The sequence below is a fragment of the Cheilinus undulatus genome, linkage group 13 (genome assembly GCF_018320785.1).
Source record: "Cheilinus undulatus linkage group 13, ASM1832078v1, whole genome shotgun sequence".
NCBI classification, from domain to species: Eukaryota; Metazoa; Chordata; class Actinopteri; order Labriformes; family Labridae; genus Cheilinus; species Cheilinus undulatus.
The window spans coordinates 4,143,694-4,164,821 of record NC_054877.1 but is presented as its reverse complement, the minus strand read 5'-3'; the positions used below and the strand labels follow the sequence as shown (position 1 = coordinate 4,164,821).

Sequence of the window (21,128 nt, the reverse complement as noted above, 5' to 3'; positions counted from 1 at the left end):
GCCTCAAAATCTTTATCATGGAAATATGCAGAGATCTCAAAATGTTACCTCTTTACCTGTGAATACCAGCCTGTCAGGTTTCTACTTAAACCATCATCACTGAGAGAAAACACAGATGATTCCCAGCACTAAAGCAGCGTTTGGCACTTTGATTGCCGGACTGTTAAACAGATCAACACTTACACTGACCTAGATTGTAACTCAAGGTTGTGTTTCTCTTCCAGGCCGGCGTGGCGTCACCCTCGGTAAACCGGACATCAAGGTAGAAACTGTCAACAAAGAGACCCACAGCCTGGAGGAGGAGGCGGCCGACGTTTCTACAGCAACCCGGATGGTCAAGGCCATGTACTCCGTGAGTAGACGCCCATATCTGAGTCACCCGGGGGCGGAGGAGAGGAGGCGTATGGGTCAACGGCCTTAAATGTACAGAGACACCAACATGAAGGCCATGAAACATGGCAGGAGAGGAATACATGCACTTATAAGCTCACATACACACAGAATAGGGTCTAATCAAAGACAAGCAATACATTTGAAGACACTTAAAAACACAATAACACTCAAAATACTGCAATAAAAAATACATACATACATACATACATGTATAACATGTATAACAAAACAATAATTATAACTTTTGCTCTTTAATCCTCTGTGGCAATCAAATTTTGTATCCCAAAAAGCCATTTATATCCACTATAAAAAGCCATTTTAAAAAACAATATACAGAGAATTTGTTTCAGAATCAGAATCAGTTTTAATGGCCCAGTATGCTTACGCAACAAGGAATTTGACTCCTGTTAGCTCTGCTCTCAGTGTACAGGAATCAAACATTGAATACAAACAAATAATACAACTGAAAAGTATAAAAAGTTAAGATTCAGATATGTACAAGCTTTTTTTGTAATAATTTTGCGTGCAAGGATGTGGGCATATTTACATGAGGAAGATAAGATCATTTAAGACAGTTGGTGCAATGTGAATATGAGGCATTTTACCAAAGAGAGCCTTCTTGTTCCATTTGTGTTAAAGTAAATAGATTAATTGCCTGCTGAATTTCAGTATGGTACATTGATAAAATTAGTTATTAGTACAGTTATTAGATTAAAATATCAATTAGTGTAGTAAGTAGATTAATTAGTGCTCATATGTTTATGAGGTGAGGCATTTTAAGGCAGAGCCTTCTTACAGCATCTGAGTTACAATTACTAGATTAATTACATGCAGTATTTGAATACACTGAATAGATTAATTTAGACATTAGTATGGCAGTTAAAATGTTAATTAGTACAGTAGATAAATTAACTAGTGCACATATGCTTATGAGGTGAGGCATTTTACCGCAGAGAGCCTTCTTACAGCATTGAGTTCCAGTAAATAGATTCATTTTTTGCTGCATTTAAGCATGGTAAGAAGATTAAATTATATTAGTAATTAGTACAGTTAATCCATTCGTTAGTGCACATACGCTTAAGAGGTGAGGCACTTTACTGCAGAGAGCCTTCTTTCAGTATTGAGTTACAATTAAAGATTAAGTACAGACAGCATTTAAGTAAACAGATTGATTTAGTTCTGAGTACACGAAGTAGATGAAGTAATACAAAGATACACATAAGGTGAGGCTTTTACCACAGTGAGCTTTCTTGTAGTATTCTAGATACCCAAATATCCCCAAACATTCAAATATTTTGAACTTTTGATCAGGCTGAAGTTGATTGAAAGATTTAAGCCAAAAAAGTTAAAAAAAAATATTGATCTGTTGTATTTTAATTGCAGTTTTTAGGAGTCCATGAATGGCAGAGTGGGGCTGCAAATTTAAATTAGACACTACACAAAAAATATTAAGGCATCTAATCAGCTTAGTGTTTCTAATCTTTGATATATGCAGGACTATACTTAAAAAAATAACCCAACCACCTGACATTAATTCTTTAGCTTCTCCTGATTTTTGTGTTTTTGTTTTGTTTTTTGTTTTTTTCTTCTTCTAGTATTCACACTAGTATTTAAATGGTTACAATCTCAAAAATATCTAAATGTTTGTTCTGAAAAAGACTGAAATTGCTTTAAAAAGGGGGGCGGGAGTTAATTAATCACCGAAAATTTTTCATTTATTTATATTTTTAAATTATTTTCATCGTTATTATTATTATTGTTATTGGGGTTTTTTGTTTGTTTGTTTTTTTGCATTAAGGTGCAAAATTTGTACATAGTAAAATGCACGCCCATTAAAGAAATTAAACAGGAATTTTTAAATAATAAAAAAAAATAAAAAATAATTTCCTCTAACAATCATGTTATTTGCAGCAACAGAAAAAAATGACTCAACCTTGGAAGTAAAAAATCCACCCTAAGGGACAAAAATATCTGCATTGATATGGAAGGGTTAAATGCACAATACCTCACATTACCTCACATGAATGCACTTCTACTCACACAGGGAAAAGACAAATACACTCACTTCCCTTCATCATCGAAAAACTATCCAACACTTTTGGAAAATCAATCTACGCGGTTCCAAAACCTGAACCCAGGCCGTGTTTCCACAGACTAATCGTTTTTCGTCTTCCTCTCTCTTGGGATGAAAAACCTGAAACTCTGTTTTCCTCTCCCCTCCCTCTCTTCCTTCTCCTTTCCTTTTTCTCACCCTCCCTCTTTCCGTGTGTGTGTTTCGTTGTTTGATGGTTTAGTTTCTGCCCTCTGTTTCCCTCTCTCCCTCCACTCAGCCGTTCAAAGACGACATGGACCTGAAGCAGGACATCCGCAGCGAGGGCGACACCAGAGAGGAGTACGAGCTGAAGGTGAGGTGGCGGACTTTGATTCTTTCTTTCGCAGCATCTTGATCTTTATACCATGCATGGTGCTCAGACATACCAAATACCATGAATTTGCCGTCATACTCATCATTAAATGCCATTTACCAGCTGTTACTTTTTTTGCCAGGATTGGTGTTTGCAGAAGAATTTCAAGCTTCAGTGTTTGTTCATATGTAGTTCAATGTCTGAACCCTTTGGCAGTCATCTTTCATTGTCTGACAAACGCTTGATACAACTGAGAATAGAGGTGGATTTCTCTTAGAGAAATGAGGAGAAGAAAAACAACTTTTAAATTGCATATTTTGTTATTTATGTTGAGTATCAAGCAAATTTCAATTTTTTATTTGAAATGGATTGCTAGCTCTGGCATCACAGGGGTTAACGCTGTTGTCACATAGTAAGAATGTTCCTGGTTGTTGAGCTGGAGAACAAGCCACCAACAGTAATGTTGGAAATGTAGGTATTAAATAACCTTGCAGAGCAGATGGATATGCCCATTTCCTTGTTTCTCACTGGTGAATCCATCTTGTAAAGCTCCCGTCTGAACCATTTGGGCCCAGTTAGAAAGTGACAGGACCAATCAGCATCGAGGGGCAGTACTTTCAGGCTTGGCAGAGTCGGGGCGCAGGCAAGCAGCAGCAAGAGGCCGGTGCAATTATGGTGGAAGAGCTTAGCGTGGATGCTGCTAAAGCGCACGTTTTATCAGAACTTGACGACATTTCTTAGTTAAAAGTAGAACAAAGAACAGCAGTGAGTTGTTTTCTTTTCAAAAACCACAAAAGTCGTGTACTGACATGTCTACAGTCGCCATGATTCGTGTTATTCCTCGGTAGCTGCCCACACGCACCTCGGTTGCAACCACGTCACGTTTTGTTGGTCTGATTGGCCCGTAAAGATGTGGCAGACCGAACGTTCATCCAATCACACTCTGAGTTTTTTCTGCCCTTTCCCAAATGCTTAGTATTGGAGGTTTTCCAGATGGATGTGTGAAACAAATCCAGCTGACGTGTCAGGTAACTGGACTGGAGCTTTGTGTGATGGATTTGCCTGATGACAGACTGGCAAATCGATCTGCTTTGCAAGTTTAGCTCTGGGAGCTGCCACCTTGAAAACTGCTGGAAGCCACTGTTGAGAGACTGTGTTGTTACAATTTTTGTGAGTTTTTGAGCATCTTTGAAGACTGAAAATTAAGGAGAAATGCAAAAAAAGCAAAAGAATGTAAAGGATTTCTTGAGGGTCCTCCCTAGTTGGAAGTACCCCAACCAAGGCATCAAAATATCACACATTATCCAGCGGATGATTTTAAATTGACTACGCCCCCATCTTATGTACAGTTATACAGTCCATGCTCCAGAAAGTGTTGTTGTGCAGGTAAGCTTCCTGTCACATGCAACTGAAACTATGTTTATCCTGGTACACAGAGGGTCTATCATTCTATACCACATTCATATACATATTGTCAACCACACCAGTCACACCATTACATTTTCAATGGTACCATAACCAACAACATGCCCTTGCCATACAGGAAGCCTAAAGCATGATGAGAAGAGCCATTTGATATCAGCAAACGAAGTCTTTCGTTGTTATAGTCTTAACAACACTTATTTAGACCACAATGTAAAAGGAGTCCTTTGCTTATAGCTTGCAAAGTTCAATGAAATATAAAGTAGAGATTCAGGTGTCTGTTTAAAATGGGACTGATGGGTTTTTATTCCCCCTCTGCTTACAGGATCCAACCAATGGCTACTACAACGTCCGAGCCACCACCCACGATGAGGCGCGCCCCCAGTCCCGTGCCGTCCACTACCAAGGCGAGTTTCGTTCCCCCAACTCCAACAGCGGACCAGCCGGCGCCACATCCAGCGGACCTCCAGCTGCAGCCAGCGGTGCCGTCCCTCCCAGCGCAGTTCCGGGCTCAAGAGCAGGGTGCTATGACCCCCGCCCACCCTCCAGGATGTCCCACGCCACCTACGCCCATTTCAACACCTTCACTAGAGTGGCGCAGAGCCAGCAAGCCCCTCCAAACCCAGCTCTTCAATCACCTGGAGATTACCCGGGAGACTGCGGCCTGCTGGACAGCAACACCCAGCTGGCCTATGACAACTACGGATACCCCTCCCAGTACCCCAGCTACCGTATGGGCTTTGCTCCACCTATAGAGGAAGGGCCGGCCTATGAGATGTATCCAACAGGTCAAGGGACCGGTCCAGGGCCAGGGCCGGGTCCAGGGCCTGGACAGCAGAGTCCTGAAGCAGGACTCGGGCAGTATGGAACCGCCACTCGTTTCTCTTACTCGTCTCCACCCTCTGACTATTCCCAAAGACACACGCAGAGGATGCAGACTCATGTTTGACTTGCTTTTTGCAACAGCCGTAAAAAACGTAAAGCAAACATTAAAATATTTTGTTTTTCCAGTGCATGGGATTTGGCTCGTTTTCAGAGCCAATTAAACACCTCAACACCGCACAGCAGTTAGCAGCATCACATGTAAAACAGCAGCAATACATGCAACACATGCAACGTGACATTCACACAGATTTGCGCAGACCTTCTGTTGCGTGCAGAGTTCATGCTGCAAGAAAAGCAACAGCAAGTCACAATCATGATAGACTAAAGGAGAGGAAGAGCACTTTGAAGACAGGAAGAAGCAAAGCGCCAAGAGCTGATGGAGGAGCGGAGGAACTATTTTTCTTCCTGCAATCCTCACATTGCTCATCGATCATCACATTTTCCTCCCAAACCCATACTGTAAATAAGTGCATAAGGAGATTTTGGGCCATTTTGAAGTTATTTCCTTGTACAAACCTAAACAGTGGGATGCAGTACAGTGACCTACGACAAATCTCCAACTCATTCTGACTCTAACATCCTGCAAAAAACACACCGACACTTACAGACTTGTTTGTTTTTGCAGCAACAGGGCAGCTCGGACATATCTTAAAAAAATATCTGGCACTTTTGAATCCTCACTTTGACCTGCCCGACGACTACAAGATCTACCTTGAATTTAAAGGGACAGAGTTTCTTAAATGAGTGTAGTTAGTGACCAGAGTGCCAATGCTTATGTGCCAACTCACACAAACTATAAATGTGTGTTTTATTTTGTAAAGTTGGACTATGAGATGCTCTGGAGCGTGAGATTTTGTACATCTGAGAGGGAAGAAAAGGAGCGGTAGCAAGCGACTTTATGAGCTCATTCTCCTCTTTATCTCTCTTTTATTTCAAATCATGATGCATTTCTAAACTTTACATTTCACTCGAGGTCATTGCTGTCTGGTATTTGTGAAACGAGGTGTGAAGGGAGCGCTTTCTCATTCAACGAATTCTGCAATTTGTACAAAAAGATACCTCCCCTATCCTCAAGTGTCATTCGTTCTCTCACTTGCACAGTAGAGTAGATTTTTTTCCATATTTATACCGAAACATATAAAAAAATGGCATTCAGAAACATTTTATAATATTTTTATAAGGAGTTGTGGACCAAAGGTTCAGCATTTTGGGTGAAACTCAGTTTTTAACGTGTATGTGGCGACGTGATCGTTATTGGAAACTTTTTGAGTTTCTTTAACAGCGATGGGTGGTGTTTTTAACGTGGATGCTGCGTAGACTCAAATTAGAAATTTTTTGAAGAGCTTCTTTCCAAAATGATAAATATCCAGCAGGTGGATATCTCAGCTTGGTGTGAAACTCTTTCTTTGACTTCTGGTCTTCTGACTGGACTGCCTTTTACAAACGTTGACGACATTAAAAGTGATGGATGGAGATGAAGCAGCGGCTCGATCCGAGCCGTGCTGAGAACTCTGTGAGCACCGAGAAGGTTCAAGTGTTGTCTAACATATCAAAAATGAAGGTACAAATGATTCAATCTAGCTCATATGGTACTTTGTACATTTATACGTAAGTATGCTGGTTTGTTCAGTGCAACAGAAAATTTGGTGGCATTTCTGTCTGAGATTTTTTTCTCTGAATTGTGTCCGCTTTGGTACGTGTGATTTGACTTTAACCGCATGGGTCTGACCTTTAAAATGTTGCTTCTCTACTCTGATCTCTACTGATGCAGCTCATGTACAAGTTCCAGTTTGATGTATCCATCTACCAGTCATTTACCGGGTTTAAGATGTGCCACTTGACTGTGACCTTGGTTAGCAATGAGCTCATTGGTTGGTTAAAACTGAACATACTGTTGATGTCAAAACCCAAACACTTTCTATGAATTAACCACCACTGCATCGTTGAATTTTGGTTAAAATATAAAAAGAGTTATCCAATCAATGTCAACCAACCTCATATTTTGCCTTAAGCCAACTCTATCGGTCAGGGTACCGAGGTGTAACTGGTTTTGAAAGGGCATTTGACCGGAAATCAAGAAAATCATAGATAGATAGATAGATAGATAGATAGATAGATAGAATAAAAAATTAAGAAATGTTATCACAGTGATATGAAACAAATGTAGTCTAATATTATAGTCCTTCCATTAAGTCATACTTTTAAGATGATTAAAATGTTTTTTGATTTTTTTTAACTGTAATGGTAAAACAAGGAAACAAAGTTTGAAATAATGCCCAAAAAGGATGGTCACATGACCCTGAATTAAACATAAACTTTCCAAAATAAAAGCCTGACTAACAAATGTACAGAAACAAATGTCTATCTATCTATCTATCTATCTATCTATCTATCTATCTATCTATCTATCGCTATTCTTTGCTTTGGCTTTTATTTTGAAAAGTTTACGTTTATTTCCAGGTCATATAACCATCATTTTCTGCCTACTTAATGCCTAAACATCAAAGGGAAAAGTCATGAAACAAAATTCAACTATTTTTCAGAGTTTGTTTCCTTGTTATACCGTTTCATTTAAAAAAAATTAAAAATGGCGCTGTTTATTCATTTTCTGGCCAAAAACCAAAGACAAGTGAAGCTGGTTGTTTTCTTGATTTCCATACAGTCAAATGCCCTTACAAAATAAATGATATTTTGGTACCCTGACTTATAGAGGTGGCATATGGCAAAATATGAAGTTGGCTGATATTAGAGACGAGCTTGATCTCAACCACCGACCAAACGCTTATGCAAGCAGACCTTTGGTTTAACTACATCAACCTCCAACACTGGGCAGATTTGGCTTGTTAAATACCCTCTGAAAGTCAACCTTCTCCTTTACCACTAGAGTTGATGGATATTGTATTTCAGCCTGACTTTGAAATTGGATGTCAGAACCAAACTTCAGGTTGAAATCAACCTTGGACAGAGGCTGAACCCCCAGTTTGGCTTGGCATCAGTCTACTTTGCTACAGTCATTTATAAAAGTTTGGTTAAATTTGAATTAGAGACCCATAAAAAGTAAAACTGAGCAGACCTTTTTTCCTAAAGTCAATTTGGTTTGATTCATGTTTTTAAATGAAAATCAAGTAAGTGAAAATACTCAAAATGTCTTGACATCCAGCAGCAATTTCATGATGTCTGTCAGTCCTCTGCAATTGGTGGATCTCAGCCATCATTTGTCAGACTTTGAGTCACGGTAGGAAGTAAAAGTCAGGTTGATTTCAAAACTTAACACTTGGTTCACATGATAAAACTGTTTTGGAGATAAAACTTTGTGAACTTCGTTCAAATATCCAACAAAAACCTACATTTGATTGATGTCAACCTTCAATAATGCTGTGATCTGCAGGGCCTGATTTAGACATCCTGAAAGCATTCAAAGTACCAAGTTTTAAGAATTTTAATCCCTAACCATACAAAAAATTGACTAACTACACTACAAATGCAATCAATGACTATACATCAGTTTAAATGCAGATTTTGACAGTGGTAGATGACAAAATTTGGCCTTGCTGGAAGTTTCTTGATGCTCATCTTTTAAAGAAATAATTCCTGTATCACCAGTGTCATAATGTTGCAGCATGATGTGAACACATCACTGACATTTATCTTTCATACCTGAGTGTCTTTTGCTCAATGATGTTTTGTAAAAATGCCATGAAATTCCCAGCGTTTGTAGAACTGAGTCATGTCTGCACTCAGAGCAGTGAAGAGAGACTGTTTAGTCTTTGGATTACTATCACACATACAAGATTTAGCATTACCAACTTAAAATTATAACGTTCTGTCAAACATACAGCTGTTTGCCTGTTTTCATTTTAAGGCACATTAAATAATTCATTCTTTAAACCTGTTTCAACAGCCACCAGAAATTGCTTCAACATTTTATTCCAACAGCATACTTGAGGGCAAGTATGCTTTATCGAACTGTCAAAGCAAAGCGTGACTTAATGCAACACAGAGTCTCTTTCCATCATACGTTTTAAAGCCGTTATAATTATATCAAATGGCACGGTGCTTCATAAAAGACCAGAGGCTGCAAAGTGAAGCTAGAAATCTCAGCACCATTGAGTCTTATATTTATCAGCCATCCTATCAACCCCTCACAGATACAGTATATTATGGTAATTTTCTGCTATGGGGCAGTAAAAGGGGGTATTTATTGCCCCTATTTTGAATAAACACTCTGAGAAAGGAAACCAGAGCCACGCCAATCCTGATTAGAATATGAGATGAAACCTTGTAGCTCCAAGGTCACTATATAAAGCTTTTCAGTAGTTATGGAGAGAAGAACGGCAGATGGAGTGCCCTTTTAAATTTATATGGTTATCACAGCTCTGGTACTGCATACTATTACTTCTTTACAACCTTTTTACAGAGTTGTAGCCGTGCAGTATTTTGCATCTGACTTGAAATGTCATCTTGACCTTGTGTAGAGTGTGAAAATTTTGACACCCATGGGGTACCGAGGCCAACAAAAACACAGCCAGGCCATCCAGGTATTTTGTCATTATCGCTCCAGTATTTCTAATACGCTCACAGTGCGGATGGAGAAATATATAAAAAATTCAGTGAAAGCTTATAATGCAAAGCAGATGTCGAAATTTTAGTTAATGAATGAGAAAATATGCAGTTCTGAAGGGAAGTGGAAATTGATTTTACTGTGCACTGCCAGAGGAGGAGCACATGGTGTGCCAAAGTAGCGCTACAACAAAGTGGCTTTATAATAAAGGTGAATATTTTTTGTGTGAATTTTATCAGTACAGAGCTGCTTAATAAGATTGAAAACCTTCTCTGGTGATGATCCACTTATATTTAACTAATGCACGGCACAGACATTTCATTCAGACCATTACAGACTTATTTAAAAGGTAGAAAGGGGGTACGAAAGTCACCTTTAAAGGGGCCATGCTGACCACCACCTCCTACTTTTTACTGAACAGAACCTCAGATAACCTTTAGGGATGTAACGGTATCATCGCCGTACGATTATACTTTGGTACCAAGTCCACGATACAGTATTTATTGCAGTATCAAAAACACCCCAAAAGAACAAATGAAGACCTGGAAAGAAAGTGACGTTGGATTTATTAAACAACAGTTGCTCTTTAAATATACAGTATGTGCAAAAAAGTGCCATAGTGTACATTAGGCTTAAAATATAAACTTGTACTTTGGCTTCAGTGTTGACTAACTTTCTAAAACCTTCGTTGTCTACCACTGAAAACAGCTGTAGGTCTTTGGTGATATATTCACAGATAAACCGATCTTTTGAGTCCTCTCACTGTTGTGATGAGGTAGGACTGTGAAAACCTGATGATGGGTATGCAAGGACTAGTGGTAACTGTAGTTCCCACTTCCTCTCATGTTGCTTAACTAAAAAAGACTACAGTTGTTTCCCTTAAGACGACGACATTGAGACACTTCTTTCACCGTAATATTAACAATATCGTTACATCTCTAACAACCATAAAAATACCATACATTTACTTTAATAGCTACCTATGAGGTTGAACTTGTCTTTCAGTGAGTTTACACACAATTAGAAAAATATGGTGTTAGTCAAAGTAAAATAGGACTTCTTGAATGCATATACTTGTAAGTACAAATTAAATCATACTATATCGAATCTCTTAAAAGCTAGACTAAAGCCCAGTTCAGACCAAAGATTTACGATACAACAAGACCACACAGTAACCTCCAATTTCCACATACTCTGTCGGTGTTGCAATCAGTATGCGAAGTACACTGCAGAGCAAATCGCTCCCATTCCAGTCAGTCTTTGCAGTTGCACTGCCTGTGTTGCGGTCTGTCTTGTTAGGACCCAGGAACCACTCCGCTCTGCTTTGCTGGAGATATTTGCAAGGTCTATTTACAGCTCTGGCTGTAGCCAAACCACATCAATTCATGTAGAGCAGGTCCATTCAGAAAGGGCAAAGTATTCGGTCAGCACCAAAATACATCACAGTGCAAGTGCTCCCGATAGTAAATCACTATGTCAACAGTACGTCATGCTGTTGCACAGGCAACAGGTCATCGGGAGGTCAGTGGGTTTCAGAGTTACTATGCACCACTGACAGTAGATGCATTTCCATTACTCTTAGAAATGCACAAAATCTAAATAGTGCAATTAAAAAAATGGTTATGGAAACACCTGAATTTCGAAAAACCTCTCAAATATACAAAAAAGTTTTTACGCTCTCATGAGGAGGTTTTTGGACATAGAAGTATATTGCTAAAGTGTAATGGAAACACTTTTTCCGCATTTACAAGTCACAAGACGTGACGTATGGTGTCACATGACCAGTCATTCCGAGACATCATGGCATGGTATGTGTGGAGAAGTGGAGACGAGACTTTTCTTAACATTATACTCATACACGTTTACAGGGCTTTTACCATACATACAGACTTTGCTTCCGAACCATCATCTGTTGTCTTTTGTTCAGAATTATCAAGGCAACTGCTGTTGATGTAATCACTGTACCAACATGCAACAGGTTTCGAGTGTCCAGCATCCTTGCAGCGGAGTCATGCAAGATGAGATTTCAGCATAAAAAATATCCCCTTCATTATGTGAAAAACTGTAATGGAAACCCAGCTAATGAAAAGTTGTGGAAAACCAAATTTTAGATGAACCCACACATCCTTTGTAGAAAATATGAACCTTTTAACTTCATAATGTACTCACCCATGGTAGAAGCAAAAAATAATGAACTAATGTCTGAAAGAATGGAAAATCAACCCCAGGAAGGCAAAATAATCTGTTGTCTACATACTGTTTCTGATGAAATCGTAGTTCTCCCACGATCTTGTGATCTCAAGTCACGAGCTACTCAGCGCTCCAGCCATGCTTCCAACGTGAGTGGTAGCTCGCTTTTTTTTTTAAGCAGAGCGCTGCACTCCTGAATAGTGAACAGAACATGAGAAATTGGAGGATGGTTAAGAAATGCATCACTGTAACTGAGTGACTGAGATTCAATGCATGGAAACAACACTGTCTCTACCAGTTGCAGTGGTGTAAAGTGGAAACCTTTCAGAGTGGTGCATAGCAGCTTGTCACAAGAAGTTGCAAGTTTATATTATCATGTAATGAATCTTTAGTCTGAAACGGGCTTAACACTCCTGGATAATGTTGTTGGAGATCAATTTACTCTTGCATATAAACACCACAATCGGACCAGACTGGTCTGGGCTGTGCAGGCTCCAAAGTTCCCACTCCGGGCTAAATGCTAACTGTAATATGAGTCACATCGTCAGCTGCATAAAAATATCACTGCAAGCCAAAAGGATAGGGTGCATTGCATTTGTGCCAGAAGTAAAATGCAGAGCTGTTACTTTGTCAACTGTTTGATAACCAACCAGTTTACTGCTTGCGAACTTCTTAGCAGCACCGGGCTGGGGTGAAAATTTGGCCCTGCCTTGATTTTTTGGTGCAAACCGGCCTTTTACCCCTGCTCGGACATGACTTAACCACGCTGTTCCTTCATCTCCTTTAATAGATCAACCAAATCATTCCCCCAATCTATTACAAAGCTGATAAGTAAATGCCACAAGCAAGTAATATGATGTGCATCCACCATGTCATTGACTCAAATTTTTAGAGGGAAACATGGCAGAAGAGCATAAAATAAAGATAAAATCAGCCCCAAAGTGTGCCGGCCCACTGGGTAAATAGTCCGTATGCTGGATTACCTGTCCACCCCTGCTTGTTAGCAAGGTCAACAGGAATTTGTAGCTGTAGCTCACTAAAAGGATGCATATCATCTCCCATGACATCATCTCCCATTGTGGAGGAGTAGACTCTCTGTGCAACACATCAGTTCTCCTTTTGTGCATGTATACTAGGACAAGGACAGCAGTCCACTCTAATGGACTTATAATCAAATAGCTCAAATCCAAACAATGTTTGATACAAAAAAAAGCATCACAATAAAAAAATCTTTTCTTTCATGGCTTTTAAAAAAAATGTTCTTGAAGGTGAAAACATGAAGGTATAACAGTGTAGCTTGAATATCTGAGTGTTTGTTGAGGGGTTTTGGGGTCTGTTTTCCCAGAATATGAGCTCATATCATCCTCGCTGTTCTTTTATTCCTCCTTTCTTCTATGAAAATCTTATTTTGATGTAACATCTGTGGTGTTTCCACACCAATGAAAGAAATGTCTTCATTTTAAAGTGTCTCTTTATATTTTATATTATGTATTCTACTTTATTTTGAATGCATCCTGTATGGGGACTTTGATTAATCTACCCAGCTTTAGAAAAGGTGGATGTGTATTTCTGCGGCCAAACCGACTCCTCAGCCAGGCCACAAATAGTCCTTACTCAGTCTCATCTAGGCCAAACCAGGCTAGAACCAGGCCAGACCTGCAGCAGACTGCTCTGTTCCATGCTGTGCCGTCCCTGGCCAACACTTAACTGGAGTGGCTCTGCGTCCGTTTTTACCTTTTGGAGTCTTCAGTGAGTGCCAAAAGACTGTGCAAAAAAAAAAAAAAAGAACTGAGCAGACAATTAAATGCAGCAGCCATTAGTGTTTATGGTGTTTCTGTGTCTGTATGCTTGTGGGTGACACTGCGTGGGTCTGTGGGTGGGTGTGCTATCTGCTTTTGTCTCACACCTGTGCTGTATGCATCCATCTGTGAACATGCATGTGGGTTTTTACACGTGTGTTTGCAGCCTGTAACACCAGTTTTATTCATGCCATTGGGAGCGTGGAGGGAGTGCTGACTGTGGAGATCAGGGTTTGACTGATTGGTTTTAGAGAAGTCTGAAGTTTTGATTCATCTGCTGGTATGATGGAGTTTCCTCTTGACCACGGATATACAAATTAACTAAAAAACTGCAATAATAGAGATTTCTTTAACATGTTATATTATATTTTACAGTATAATGGGGAGACAGTGTTATATTTTTGTCACATTAACATCCTAAAATCATAGTTTCTGATCTTTATTACTAAAAACATGGTTTCATAGTAGACAGTTAGCTTATTTCCAATGAAATGCCCTCTTTGCAGTGTTTGTTTGCCACCTTTTAGATCCACTTATAAGCCATAATGTCATAAACATTTGAGGCAGACTCACTATGAGTTACCTGAGTGTGTAGCGATGATACATGGTCATGTACAAGACACTATTTTTGGATTTTATCCACTTCCTTTAAGAAAAAGCATGGTTTATTTGCTGTCTTGGCAAACAGCACTACGTTACCCACAATCCTAGAGTGGCACAGTGACATTTCCAATTGTTTTAGCCTGCCTTTACCCTCAAATCTGTAGCGTTCTGACATTAGAAGTGAATTTAATAGTCATTTTTTAAACAAAAGATATGTTCAAGTAAAACATGGTTATTTTCGATCAAGGGAAACAGCATTACATTACCCACAATCCTAGAGTGTCATAGTGACATCTGTGGTTGGTTTAGCCCACCTTTACCCATGAAACTTTGTTTTTTTTTACTGTGACTAGTTAAACTCTAAAATATTTGTTTGTTTATTGTCAAGCTCTGTAAAGTTGTCGTGAAGAAGACACTAACAGGAGTTGATTTATGTTTACTTTTAGGAATAAGAATAATAAATTCTAAGACAGTGAGTGCTTTCAGAAGAAACCCATCAGTCAAACCCTAATCTAAAGCAGGACAGCTGGTGATACAGAGTGAAGGAGACATTATATGGCCTTAGGGCACAAGGAAGGAGGCGAGGCAGTCCTCCAGTCTCTCCTCCAGCTGCTGAGCGTGTCTGCTCGCTGAAACAGCTGCACCAGTGAACAGGATTAATTGATGCTCAGCACGGTGTCGTTGAGCATATGTAGTCGATGATAAATGCAGTGAGAGGAAGACCGTACAGCTCTTAAAAACGTCTAGAATGGAGGCGTGCATGCAGGTGAGAGAGGGACGGTGTGGGTGTTCAGATATTCTCCATACTCCAACACTTTATTTCCAACCATAGTGTGTGTTTTGTTCATATTGGGGTTGTGTATTTTTATTTTATCTGCTTTATTCAAGAAAAAAAAACTGTACAAAACATACGAGATATTATCAAAGTGTTCCTTTATTTTCATGTTACTCTGTTTGGATTCTGTTTTTCTTTTAAAAATGTATGTAATTATTTTTCCACAGTATTACAAAAAATAAAAGAAGACACGGCTTTCATAAAACAGCAGCAATGCTCCTTTATTTTGCTTTAATGTCTTGTCCTGAAACCTGTTTTGGGAATTTTTTATTCTGAATTATATTCATTCATTATAAAGGTAGTGCTCCAGGTTGTGGAGAAGGGTCTGGATGCAGCCAGCAGATCTCAGACTCCTCCTCTTGCAGACCTCTGCTGTGAGACACCACCTCTGTCAGAATGAAAGTGGCTGGTTTGCCAAAACAACTGATTTCCCATTTAGTTTATTTACAGCTGTATTCACAGTCTGGCAGTTTAATTCATGAAATAACAACATTCTAAACATTACAGACTTATATGGAAGCCCATTTCCGCCACCTAAAAAAATATGAACGTTCAGCGATTGTGACGTTTAAATCCTAAGAAATTATAATGAGATGAAATGTAGAAATTATGAGCCAAAAAGTCATACATATATGAGATTAAAAAGTTGAAAATATGAGTTAAAAACATATATATGTGATAAAAAGCCAAGTGATGAGCTAATAAGTAAAAATTTATGAGGTAAAAAATGAAATAATGAGATAAAACATCATAAATATGAGATAAAAAGTCATAAATATGTGATAAAATAGTTTAAATTGGGAGCTAAAAAGTCATAAATGTGAGATAAAGTTGAAATTACGAGTTAAAAAAACACAAGGATGCAAGGCATCTGAACAAACTGGTGAAAAAAGCTGGCTCTGTGGTTGGAATCAAGTTAAACTCATTGGAGGATGTGGTAGAGAGATGCACAATAAAGAAGGTGGAGGCCATTCTGGGGAACATGGATCATCCATGTCATATCACCATAAATAACCAAAAAAACAACAGATATGGACGGCTCCTCCCTCTTCATTGCAGGACGGAAAGCCATAGAAGATCTTTTAAACCATCAGCAATAAGACTATATAATTCTGCCATAAACAAATGAGACTCCAGACAAATGAATTTCTCTCTGGGGATTTATAAAGTCATTGTATTGTATTGTAAAAAGTCAAAAATAGATAAAAAGTTGAAATTATGAGATAAAAAGTCATAAATATGAGATAAAGTTGAAGTTATTAGTTAAAAAGACAAAAATATCAGATAAAAAGTTGAAATTATGAGATAAAAAGTTGAAATTATGAGATAAAAAGTCATAATTATGAGATAAAACATCAGAATTATGAGATAAAGAAATGAAACTAACAGCTAACATAAATGAAATTGTGAGATAAAAAGCCAAAATTATGTGATGACTTTAATCTCATACTGTAATTATGACTTTTTATATAGAATTCCTTTTTTCAGAATTGCCTAACTTTCACATTTATCTTTTTAAAGTGGCAAAAATGGGCTTCCATAGACACGTTTTGTAAGTAGACGCATTAACGGTGGCTCACTTCAGCTTCATTAGCTTCATCCAAAGCAACATAGCAATGCTAGCTACGTAGTTAGCGTTACTATGTAAACCAGTGTAGCTAAGTTGGCTTTAGCAGTGTGAGCTTTAGCAAACATACGTAGCCTGTTTTGTTGTTTCTTTTTGTTGATTATTAGGTAATAATGCAGAATAGTATTAACTTAATGTTTGTTCACTTGTACATTTTTTACTTCACCAGTGTAATTGAGTCTACATGTTTAAAGTGGCGGAAATAAACTAAACTAAACTAAAGCTAACAAAACTGCACAAACTTCATAGATAATGTAGCTACATAGCTAACGTAAGCTGGTGACATCACCAGCCCACATATTTGCCCCGCCCAAATTAAACCCAGCCAGGAATGGTCTAAATCTTGAAAAGAAAAAAAAGTAAAGCTACCCTAAATACAGCAAAACATTTTTTTCTTCAGCACATTTTCTGAATTTAACAAACACTTTTGGGGGCCGGATGGGAAGCTGTGGGGGGCCTGATGTGGCCCCCGGACCTCCAGTTGATTACCAGTGATATAGACAAAAAAGAGTAGAAGTGAACACACAGGTAAACAAAGATCCATCGACAGTCGTACTTGTTGCTGGATGTAAAACCATGAATTTTCCTTACTTATAGCTGCTGTTTTTGTGGAACCACTAGAGGATTGGTGGAAAAAGCCCAGATTTAAAGTGCAGTTTGTAAATTCTGCCACCAGGAGGCTCTCAATCAAAACAGCAATGAAAGATGACGAGTGGAGACGCTCTGCTCAGATTCACTCACCTATTCAGGACTGTTCAGTAAAGCAACACTGCATATGTACACAACAGTAAACCACTGTTTTTGTTTCATGGATGAATTTCACATAATGAGGAAGAATAGCTGGTAGACGTTTCCTTCCTCATTAGTGCCACAAGCTTCACGCAAAGCATTCTGGGATTACTGCAGCATTAACCTGAGTGCCACTAACTCCTTTTCCCTAAAATCCTCCATGAAACAGGTGGATGGAAATACGTCACTTCTCCTGATGGAGATGCCGTCTCACAGTGGTGGTCTGTAGAGCAGGCGTCTGAGAGAGGTGGTCTGCAGTCAGACCTCTCTCCTCTCCCCTTATTTACCTGTTCTGTTCATGCATCTTGTCCTGTCTATGTCTTGTAGTTCTTTTCTGAGGTCCTTGGGTTCCTTTTCTTCTCTGCTTTTTTAATATCCTCACGTCATCGCTGCTACCTCTCTTACTCCTCACCGCCTCCTCTTCTCCTTCATCCTCTCTCTCCTCCCTCCTCATCCTTCCTTTTCCTTCTACTTTCCTCGCTATTTCTGCTTCCATTTGTCTCCTTTTCTCTTACTTCATCTTGTCTCCCCTCCTCAGATCACTATAACTTTTCTCTCCCTTTTTTTCTTTTCTCCTCTTTTTTGTCTCTCAGCATCTCCTATCATCTTCCTCCTTTCTTCCCCCTCATTTCCACACCTTTACCCATTCACATCTCCTCTTCTATCACTTTCTCTCCTCTTAAAATCTTGCTTTCCCTACTTTTTTGACCTTTTTTCTCCCTCATCTCCTCTTCTCCTGCATTCCACCCCTCAGTTGTCTCCTCTAAATGCCAGGAGAAATGAATCTGGAGGAAAAACCCAAAGCAAAAAGACAAAAACAGATATGGCAGGAAAAAAGGGAGACAAGGACAAGAGAAAGACAGGAAGCATTAGCCCCTCTCTCCCTCCTTCCTCGTCTTTACTTAGTGTGTAATAGTGATTATCGTCTCCTCGCTCCTCCTGCTCTCATTGAGGAAAAATGTCTGGAATAACCTTCAGCTCTGCGCTCCAGACTCCCGCGGACCCCCACCAACCTCCCTCCACCACCTCCACTTCCATTTTATCCCCTTGTTCACATTTGAAGCGGTCGTTGTGCGGATTATGGCCCCTCTCATGCTTGGCACGGCTCTCAGCGCTCCAGATATATTATCATATTAGTGGAGAATGATGTAATGCAATTCAAGACATTTGTCCTTCGCACACCCTCTGTCCCTCCGCAGATGATGTCACAGGCTTTGTGTCTCCGAGGCAGAGAACTTCTCCATCTGGTTGGTGCTTTGGTTTGGTGAGGTCGCCATCCAGTGGTGGGAGAGGAGAACTGAGAAATAAGAGGGAATGGGAGAAATTAATATGAAGGCAATTATTTATAACAGAAGCAGAGGATAATGTACGTCCTAATAGATGTCCTTGATGTAACTGTAGTGACGTGGTGTGTGGGGTCAGGGACAGACACAAAGAGGCAGACACTGTGGGCATGACTCAACTGTAAATGAAGTTTAATAGATGCATTACAAGAGCTTGTTGTAAATGACAGGATGTTTTTGTAGCTAACACAGGCTCGTATTAACAGTTCCTCCTAATTGAGACAGAAAAGCTTTGCAAAAACTATAAAAACACTAATTTAGTTGTTAAACTAGGTGTAGAAATACACATACACAGCAATACTGCAAAAACTTGACTCTTTACAAGAGGACATGTCAAATTTCAACTCAAATACATCAAAATATTCAATTTAAGGCACCAGTATGCAACTTTTCCACCTTTGAATGGTAGTTTTAGAGTCTACCTGATAATATAACAACTTTCAGCAGAGAGGTGTGTTGCCTATCTAATGTCTACAAAGTGGCCTGGGTCACCTGCTTTAAGCTCTGTGTAACAGTTCTCTTATGAAATGCATTTTGCAGCACTGGTTCACACACCAGCTTCCAGCTAAAAAGAAGCCAGTTACTAACCTTGCAAAGCAGATGATTTCCCATTTCCATATTGGCAAATAACTGTTTGGGCCCGCTTAGAAAGTGACAGGACCAATCAGCGACAAGTACTTTCAGGCGCGATAGAGTTGTGACGTATGCAAGCAGTGAGAAGTGGCTGGTGCAGTTATGGAGGAAGAGATTTGGAGGCTGTTAGAGCGCCAGTTTTATCAGAACTTGACGACATTTCTTTAGTAAAAGAAGAGCAAAGAACAGCAGTCAGTTGTCTTTTCAAAAACAACAAAAGTGGTATACTGACATGTCTACACTCGCTATGGTACGAGTCATGCAACTCTCTGGAGTTAACTCCACCTCGGTTTGGGGCTACAACGTAGAGTTTTGTTGCTCTGATTGGCCCGTAAAGATGTGACAGACAGAACGTTCACTATCTGTGAGGCTACTAGCACCAAATGGCTGGATCTCTGTTGAATTACGTCAGCCATTTTAAAGGGGGTGAAAATATCATGTTTTTATCTAATTGACATTACTTTGTTTTCACTTTAATAACATGTTTTTTTGGGGGGGGGGGGTCAAAAAAGTTGAATTGTATCAATAATGACCAATTAATAAAATCAATAAAAGGATAAAACCTACAAGGAGGTGAACCCTCCTCACATACAAATCTCTCCATGCTCTGGCTCCCCAGTACCTTTCTGATCTCCTCCATCCATACACACCATCCCGCAACCTTCGATCTTCAGACACCGGCCTACTTTCCATGCCCAAAATCAAACTCTGAATCTATGGAGACAGAGCCTTCAGTGCTGCAGCTCCCACCCTCTGGAACACTCTTCCTGCAGACATTCGTAGCGCTCCATCTCTGGACATTTTCAAAAAAACGTCTCAAGCACCACCTGTTCACCACAGCCTACAGTCTTCATTAAACCACCCCTTACACTCATCCTACCCCTCACATAGTTTGTCCATGTATATGTGTTCCTGTAAAGCGTCCTTGGGTTTCTTGAAAGGCGCTATTTTAATTCAAGATGTTATTATTATTATTATTATTAACCCTCTTTATAGGCACAGTATATGCACAACATCCAGTAATATTACTGTACCTTGTCATTTGTTATGGTAGAGACCTCAAGCGTGTACCAAATGCACTGACCTGAATTCTTACACAGTGGCGCTTCACACCACATTCACTTGAAAAATCCAGATAAACATTATGTTTAAAGAAACTGAAACAGGCAGAAGTATGTCTTGAGTTGCTTGCAGCAATTAAAACTAGAACTAATGGATGAAGATGAAGGGCTTGGGTGGCTTTGACCCTGAGCTTGTAACTACAAAATTAATTTAGTTAATTCTTGACTTAGAGTGAATGTTTCTGAAATGTTTGGAAAAAACCTGAAAGCATCCTTGAAATATCATGTTCATGAACAGGGAATGAACTTGACCTAAATGTCTTTCACCTTTGACCTCTAACATCTAATCTGTGTATCGTTAAGTGGACATTTGTGCAATGTTTGCAAAAAAATCCCTCTCACAAACACAGTGTAAATTTGACCCTTATTGATTATGACCTGTGACCAGTGTCGATCAACATCTAAGTTCCCTCTTGTGTCTGAGCGAAATCTGTGCAAAGTTTGAAAAAAATCCTCCAGGGTTCTTGAATATTAATATGCTAACAATCATGTTAGCATGAGGCTAAATGACTCTGACCTTTG

The 21,128-nt window shown here is 39.3% G+C and overlaps 1 protein-coding gene across 4 annotated transcripts in view; it reads left to right on the top strand.

Moving 5' to 3' along the window:
• kirrel1b (kirre like nephrin family adhesion molecule 1b) overlaps positions 1-15,282 on the top strand; it is a 181,367-nt gene extending 166,085 nt beyond the window's left edge. For 2 of the 4 annotated variants that reach the window (XM_041803461.1, XM_041803460.1), the window contains exons 13-15: positions 225-352; positions 2,724-2,798; positions 4,546-15,282. In XM_041803461.1, the coding sequence (XP_041659395.1) occupies positions 225-352; positions 2,724-2,798; positions 4,546-5,169 (827 nt within the window). In that variant the 3' untranslated portion in view covers positions 5,170-15,282. Of the gene's footprint in view, positions 1-224; positions 353-2,687; positions 2,799-4,545 lie in introns of all 4 variants that reach the window. The other 2 variants (XM_041803459.1, XM_041803458.1) reach the window with 1 other exon arrangement.
• Positions 15,283-21,128: the final 5,846 nt, after the last annotated feature.